This window comes from Hippopotamus amphibius, chromosome 2, assembly GCF_030028045.1.
Source record: "Hippopotamus amphibius kiboko isolate mHipAmp2 chromosome 2, mHipAmp2.hap2, whole genome shotgun sequence".
In the NCBI taxonomy this organism is placed as follows: domain Eukaryota; kingdom Metazoa; phylum Chordata; class Mammalia; order Artiodactyla; family Hippopotamidae; genus Hippopotamus; species Hippopotamus amphibius.
In genome coordinates this window covers 82,689,665-82,698,167 of record NC_080187.1, presented here as the reverse complement: position 1 = coordinate 82,698,167, position 8,503 = coordinate 82,689,665, and the positions used below count along the sequence as shown (strand labels likewise).

General features: G+C 43.8%; 1 protein-coding gene across 1 annotated transcript; it reads right to left on the bottom strand.

Annotated features, from left to right (window-relative positions):
• Positions 1-7,324: 7,324 nt before the first annotated feature.
• On the bottom strand, positions 7,325-7,874 carry LOC130846100 (interferon alpha-H-like). The gene has a single exon (XM_057724114.1). It carries the CDS (start codon positions 7,872-7,874, stop codon positions 7,335-7,337), a length of 540 nt encoding a protein of 179 aa, XP_057580097.1. The 3' UTR covers positions 7,325-7,334.
• Positions 7,875-8,503: the final 629 nt, after the last annotated feature.

The window sequence follows — 8,503 nt, the reverse complement described above, 5'->3', positions numbered from 1 at the left end:
TTGAATTTTCTGTATTTTGTTATCGAGATTTTGGATCATCTTTACTATCATCACTCTGAATTCTTTTTCAGGCAATTTTCCCATTTCCTCTTTCTTTATTTGGTCTTGTGGGATTTTTCCTGCTCCTTTGCCTGCATGCTTTTCTTTATTTTCTCATTTTGTCTAATTTATAGGATTTGCTGTCTCCTTTCCCTGTGCTGCCTAGGAGTAATTCCTCTTGTTTCTGCCCTCTGCCCCCTGTGGTGGGGTTTGTCCCGTGTCTTGAGTAGGCTTCCTGGTGGGGGGGTTGGCTCTCCGGAGTTTGCCTCTGTGTCTTTTCTCTCTGATGAGCAGGGCCATGTCAGGAGATGTGTTTTAGGGTATCTGTAAGGTTAATATGGCTTTAGGTAGCCTGTGTGCTGATGGGAGGGTTTGTGTTCCTGTGTTGTTTGTAGTTTGGTGTGATGTGTCCAGCACTGGCAATTGCAGACAGTCGCACAAAGCCTAGTCTTAGACTCTGATACGAGGCTTTGTGAGAGTTCTCTGCAGTTATTCTTCCCTGTGTGTGAGGACTCCCTAGGAGTCTAGCATCCTGGCTTCAGTGCTCCCTCCCCAGAGCCTCCTACTTGACTTCTGGTGGAGTAGTCCAAACTTCAGAGGTTGCTTGTCCTGGCAATAAAGGGGTTTAAAGAAGACTGTCCAAGCCCCAGACTAATGGCAGAGTGTTGGGTCAAACAAATACTAAGTCAAGGAAACACATACATGTATACGACACACAAATAGGCAATGCAATAGAACATAAGGCACTAGACAGACCTGACAGAAAAACCCCAGTATGCTATCAGACAATCAAAGAGACAACTAACAGAAATTCAAAATCAAAACAGAACAAAACAGAAACAAAAACAAAAAAACACAACACACACAAACACAAATCCAGGGAGATTTTGAAAGCTAGGATCAAATAGAATAAAGAGCAAGAGTACCACCAGACCCACTGAAGAGTCTCAGAATGAAATCAAACAATTATACTTAGAACTAAGATAAAGACAAAACTTAATAATAAATACCAAAGCAGTGTGTCATCTGGAGGATAAAGCAAGGAAACAGAGCAGACCAATTATATTGCTTCTAAGTATATTAAGATAAAATAAACTAAAAAAGCATAGAAGACAGGGCTACAGAAGACCATAGTCTGACTGGAAATATGAAAAGAAAAAGAAAGAAATAGAAATGTATAAAAGATAGAGATAAAAAGAAGGTAGAAGAGATTCAGTCAGTACTTTAAAAAAACTTAGAAACAGAAATATATACAAAGGCTAAAAATAAAAACAGAATTAAAAATAGAATAAAAAAATGTTATAAAATGTGTAGATCCCTTAGGACTAAGATCATAATTAATTAAAAAAAAACAAACTAGAACTGACCTCAGGATGGACCAGATCAATAGAATTAATACTAATATTTCTGTTTCCTTGGGGTCTCAGCTGTAATTGTCCTTATACCCACCTTGGGCTTTTTGTATTACTCTGCAACCAGCAGAGCTTCCTTCATTGTTCGTCTGTAAGCGCCAGTGTGTGGGGAGAGAGAGGGTACAATAGTGGCTCCTTCCCCTGAGAGTGAGTGAGCAATGGCACCCTGCCTGGGTGACAACGGCTTGCACACCTGAGGAGGAGAGAGCGACTCCAATGCAGCAACTCCCCCATGCTATGACTCTGCCGGTGCACCCTGCCTGGGTCACAGCAGCCCAGTTGGCCATGGTGGTGCCTGTTGCAGAGGGACACCAGCAGCTCAGGTGTAAACAGAATGTCTCCAGAGCTGGGCCACTCTGTCGGCTTTTGGCTCTCAGCTGCAGGCACTCTAGGACAGCCCCACCCAGGGGGGTTTGCTATCCCTGAGTGTGTTAGCTAGGCCCACAGGGGTCCTTCCTTTGTCTGCCACAGGCACCAAGAGAGAGGCTATGCCTGTGGCTCCTCCCCCCTGCTTGTGAGTCAGCAGTATCGAGCTGCCACCATGGCCGCCCAGCTTTCTGTGGTAGGCTCTCTCCACTGTAGATTTCTTCCCTCCTGTGCTCTCAGTCCGTCTCCCCACTGCCAACAATGTTTCTCACCCTGAACCAGTTCTCTGGTTCCCACACTCCAGCTCCCAGACCCCCTGTTCAGCTGTGAATCAATGTCTCAGTCCGGAAACACTGAGCCGTGGTGCAGACCCTCTGTGTGTTTCTCCCTCTTTCCTGTCTGCCACAGCTCAGCCGCTTCACCCTCTTTGAACAGTCCCAAATGCCTCCCTTCTGAAGCAGGGAAATTCCCCGTTGGAGAATAGGTTTCTCCGTCAGATAAGGGACGTTTCCCCAAATTCGACAATCTCCCCCCTGTTTCAGATACCCCCGCCCTAGGGTGTGGGACCCATCCCTTTCCTTTCTTCTCCTCCTCTTTCTCCTTTCTTTTTCCCCCTCTGTCCTACCCAGTTATGTCAGGATCTTTGTAGTCCTTTCTGCTATCTGAGGTTGTTTGCTGGTGTTCAGCTGGTTCTCTGTGGGAATTATTGCATCTTTTGGTATATTCCTGATGCATCTGTGGAGAGGGATGCATTGCATGTCCTTCTACTTTACCACCATCTTTCTTCTCTCTTATGCTTTACTTTTAATATGGGTTTTACATGTTTGTTGACACTTGTCATATTCCCTTCAGTTCTCCAATTGTCAGTAATTTAAAGCCAATATATATTTAGAAAGCAATTTTGAGTTTCTCCTAATTTTTGAATGAAAGACTACAAGATTACAATTGCAAAAATGAAAGTGTTTGGGGAGTTCCCTGGCCGTCCAGTGGTTAGGACTCGGTGCTTTCACTCACTGCTGTGGTCCTAGGTTCAATCTCTAGTCAGGGAACTAAGGTTCTCCAAGCTGCCAAGGCATGGCCAACAAAAAACAAATTAAAGTTTCTTAAGTCATTTTAACTGATTTACTATTCACTTCTAGTTCTTGCTGGGACTGTTGCCTTTAGTCACCATGCTAAGTATTCATAAGAGATATGATAGGAATAGATAGGCCCGTGATTTTATGTTCAAGTATAAACAGATGAGAAGGTCTAAAAGGTTGGTGAAGAGAAACTCACTGTTTATAAGAAAAAAAAAATAGATTAATTTTTGACTGCTCTTAGAATGATGGTAAGTTGGATGCAGTAGGCAAATTAGTGCCATGTATGCCAAATGTGATGACTGGAAATTTTTCGGAGTCCAGGGGTCAGTAGGGCCACGCTGAAATTAACCAATTCTCATTTTAACATGAGGCATATGAGGATACAGCAATGAGTTTGGAATTCTTATCTGGTTTGTAAACTGTCCCTGAAGACAGTTGTCCTCCTGGAATGCAAAATCTTTTTGAATGATGATAGTACTGTGGCCATCATTACTCACTGTAGCTTCTGACCTGTTTCTCAAGACTTATGATATTGAAACTGCATTCCAGTACATGTACAGTTAAGGAAACAACGGAAAGATCTACATGAGTGTCACATAGTCTATTCCATTTTGGTGGCTGCCCCGCAAGCTTGGACCAAGAAGGCAGGTGAACCAAGTTCGGTGTGAGGGGAGAGTGTAAGCAGCATGGTTACTTCATCACCCCATGCTCTCCATCTGCTCCTGGAAGCCTTTAGTGGCCTCTCTGTAGTGACCCATTATCCAGTGTTGGGCTGGGCCAAGCTAAAGCAGTGAGAGAATAAAGATCCTAGGCAACCTGCCCTCTCTGCACTGCAGACCCTCCGCTTTGGAGTCTTACTTGACTAGTGAGTGATGCAGTCCTGAACCAATGACATGTAAACTTGGAATTATACAGCCACCTACGGGCTGTAGTCAAATCCTGGCTTACAGACTGGATCTATGGGTTTCCTCTGAACTCCAGCTGGGAAGAAGGCAGGAAATTAGAAATCAGAGACCATGTGGATGTCCTGCCAATTTAAAAACAAAGTGACAAATGTGGAAGTGAAGCCAAAAAAATTCTCATTCATAGTAGTAATCCTAGTAATGTGAAATGTATGTTTTTAGATCCACAGATTCATTTTATATATATATAATACGAAATAATGGATCGGTCATCATTGAATGCAATTGCCATTTTCTCCATATTTTGACATCCTTGGCCACGAGCATTTTTATTTCACTATCGTATTTCTCCAACATATTAATTTCCTAAGATAAACATATCCTTTTTTATTCATTTCCATGAAGTCTAAAAGCATTTCTCTATTATTTCATTATTATTCATGATGAAAACATACTTGACTTTGATACCTTTATTCATGATGAGCTATAAGTGGTATAAAATAAAACATGAGGTAAAGTGTATTTCTTATTAGTATTTTTCTTGTTAGTATTTCAGATCTAACATGGTTTCTTAGAAGCATTATTCATTTTTTAAATGTTATTACACAAATAAGACACAGATTTATTTTTTACCATTGTATTTTAAATAAATTGAGAAGCATTCCAGCATTTGAACTTACAGTGACATCTTGTGAGCCTTCCAAAGATAAATTGTTGTTTTGCGTGAAACATAACAACATAAAATCGCACACAAAATTTCCTTTGTTGTTTCTCTGCTTTTATAGCTTTCTGCAGAGCATCATGTGTTAAATTGTACGTTCACATTAATTACTTTTCACTTAGAAAAGCATCAGGATGAAACAGGGAATTTTTGTAGTCACAAATCTGTTTAAATTTTCTAATCATTGAACCTTTTTTTTTTGCATGTAGACTATTTCATTCTGTGCTATTATTATTTAGATTGTATACACACAAAACAAAATGAAAACAAGGATTCTTTGAAATAAATATGCCAATCTCCGTGAAGGAATTGTCCACTATAATATTAATTTTAAAGATTCAGAGTTGGAAAATCTTCAGCCCATCATGTGAAAGAGTTCTCTAAAACAACTATCGTGTTCCTCTTCTAAGGTAATCACTTTTTACAGAACCAATAGCCAAACAAGACAAAACACACACACACACACACACACACACACAAACGTAGAATTTTTGAAAAATATGTATACATATGTGTTAATACTTTTACATCAAAACGTGACAAATAGCTGTTTACTTGAAATGATATTTAACCCTGTATCATTTACCTTCCTGCTACATAAATGTTCCCTCATCAGCAGAACAACAATAACACTAATTAAGTGACATTTAGTGGTAAGTAATAGACTAAGCATAATAATGTGTGAAATATGTTATATGATGTTTCTTTGATCTGCTACAGTTAATTTTCACTGTTAACTCTTTTCTGGATACAAAAATTGGGGGAGGATGAATGATCATTTTCATGCTGTATCTTCATTCCCCTCACGGGGCAATGGGACCCATTCCACTTGGATTTCCAAAATTTCACATGTTATAATTAAAGGGTTCCTTCAGGTCCAAAAATCAAGAGTGCGGATTCCGAGTTCCTGGTCTGCTCTTCTAGCCTGAGAAATTGCTCATTCTCCTTTATTTCCTCTGCATGACTATATTCTCTCTTTAGATGTCAAGCATGCAGCCTTCGATGACCTTTCCAGTCTCAATGTTTGCGTCACCACAAAATTCATATCTTGAAGTCCTAAGCCCCCAATTGACGGTGTGAGGTGGTGGACCCTTTGGAATGTTAATAACGTGTGAGGATGCAGGCCTCTCGGATGGAATCAGTGCCCTTATCAAAGTGGTCTCAGATAAATCCCTCCCTCTCCTGCCCTGTGATGGTACAAGAACTCTGCAGTGGGAGACCTGAAGCAGGCTCTCACTAGAACTGGACCACACAGACACCAGGGCTTAGATTTCCAGACTCTAGAACTGTGAGCAGTGCATTTCTGCTCTTTACAAAACACCCATCTATGCTCTTTTGTGGAAGAAGCTCAAATAGGAAGACATGGCCTGACCTCTTGTATCCTCACAACACCTCCCAGGAGTCTGTAAAATACCTAAAGGGAGAGACACTATCTCACCCAACCCCGTTTGCTAGATATCTAGTCCAGTCCCTATCATTTCTGAAGCTCAATCCATACTCGTGAGGGGACCACTGATGATACCAAGAGGAGAAAGAATAGCACCAATATATATTAGGTAGATATGATGTGAGAGGACAGTCATCTACAGGGACTTTGTAAATGCTTCATGGTTCTACAAGGCAAGGCAGAATGGCATATTGTGTGAGCTATTTTTTGAAGATCGTTTGCAGGTATATTTTCTGCAAGTTTGCATTTCCAATATTTAGAAGATCAGGATAAGAATCACAGGCCTGGACACAAACGGAAGATTCGCTTTCCACTTTTTCTTCAGTCATCCTCAAGTACTAGCAAGGCGCTGTCCGAGCATACTTTTCTTGGCTCCCTCAGGTAATGAGGAAACAACATGTAATGTATCTACACCTGTGGGTATTTTCCTCATAGGCCATGTCTTTGGCCATCAACTTGAATGCTGCTTCCAAACAGCCCACGATGCTGGAATTCTAAGTGGCATCCATGTCATCTTCCCTCAGCTGAACTTGTGGAATAAGAACTTGGGTCTCATTGTTTTTTAATGAAATGCGTGCAGGCAAGAACATTTCTTGTTTCCCTCCACCCCCACCCAGCACGTCATTAGGGCAAATAGTGCAAAAATGAAAAGGGGTCTCATGTCCTGAAAGTGTCTCCTCATCCATTAATCAGCCAATAATCCCCCAACTTCTCTGCAGTGAGATTCCCAGGAGGAGGAATCCAGGCCATGGAAGGTGAGCAGAAGTGCTCTTACCCTGTAGAGTCCTGGCCCTTGCAAACACCCCATGTGATCCACCAGACCTTTTCCCTCTACCACTGGGTAAAATAGACTCAAGTACTACAGACAAATCTGGAGTCCCATGTTGATGATGAAAAATCCCCCAAACAGGGGGTACCCATGTCCCCAAATCACTGTCTGGAGGCAAGCAATCAGGAAGATTCGCCAGATCAGGGAAGCCTCCATTGTACTCTTCAAAGAAGGAAAGATAAGATTCTATCATGATCAAGTTGCTCTCAGCTTCTCTTTCCCTGTTCCAGCAGCTAGCATTAAGTTAATGGAGACGTATTTTAAGAAGAGACCATCCTAAACAGCTTTCCAGAAAAAAAATTTCGTACCTGGTATATAGCAAACACCACCCCCCTCCACTTAAAAACATCTTTTAAATTACGTTCTAATATTATTTAAGCAAGAAAAGAGATTGTGCTCTTCTGTCCACGCCTATTTTACTAAAAGCAAAATGTTCCTCACATGTTTCAGCTTGTGAGGAAATATGAGTGGCAATTGCTGAGGAGCACAAGGCAAACAATACTGGAATTCATCAGAGAGCGTTGCAAGTGTAAACATCTTTATTTGTGGACTTTTCGTTGAGGATTCTTCCATGAGGGAAAAACATTTATAATTTCCACTCTGAGAGCTTCCCAGGCACAGGGGCTGTATTCCCTGTCCTCCAGGTAGAGATGGATTGCGTGGAAATACTTCCGGGCAAGAAGTCCCAAATCGGCACAATCCAGACAGTCTTCTTGCATCTGCTCCAGTTGTTTCAGGCTCTGATCAAGGCTGGAGAGTAGTTTATCGAGGAGGGTGTTGTCCCAGGCAGCACGGCTGTCCCCCGTGGTGAAGAGTCGCAGGATCTGCTGGAACATCAGATAGTGGTAACAGGGGCCTTGGGTCGTCGGGATTGGGGCGATAGTCTCTCTTTTCCAAGGAAATTTGAAGTCGGCTCTGTCCTTTAGGCACGACGGAATGCGGCTCCTCTGCATCTGTTTCCAACGTGTGACGATTCCCTTGTTTTGCTGGCAGTGGATCCAAGGCAAGCTGCAGCCAAGACAGCAAGCAGGGGTGCAGCCCAGCATCACCGCTGCCAGGAGCACAGAGAGCCGGGCCATAGAGAATTTCGGTGATGCACCGGAGGGCCGCGAGGGGGCGCGCGGGCACCGCTAAACGGTGCGCGGATAGGCGCCTTCGCGGGAAGCGCGGGCGGCGCGCGTCTGTGGGCGGCGGCGAAAGGGCCCAGGCTGGCTTTCCAGCGGCTTGTTGGGGAAAAGCTGCCTTCGGAGAGGTGGCGGCTGCCCCGGGTCGGGCAGCACCGAGCCAAGAAGACGCGGACCCACAGAGCCTTGGCTGCTGATGCAACGTGCGCACAGGACTCAGCTGGGAGCAGAAGCCGTCGTTTCCGCTGCGGTGAGTGAGGAGGAGGGAGGTTTATCCCGCCTTGGCCAGCGGTGTTTGGAACTGGGAAGGAGCCAGAATCTTGCCTTTGGGGGCGTTCCCCTTGAGTTCCGTGCTTTATTTCCGCGCCGACACTTGAGCCAGGTCATCTTTGGGAAAAAGAAACCGTTTACTGAGGACTTTGAGGCGGGGAAGCAGAGCGAGTTGGGGCGGAGTTTACAGCTTCCGGCTCCTTTGTGGCGCGATGCGGCGACGGCTGAGAGAAGGGGAAGCGCGGCGGCGGCGGTGGCGATGGGACGACTGGCGACGGGACGGTGTTGGGGACAAAGGGGCACGCGGTGGCAGC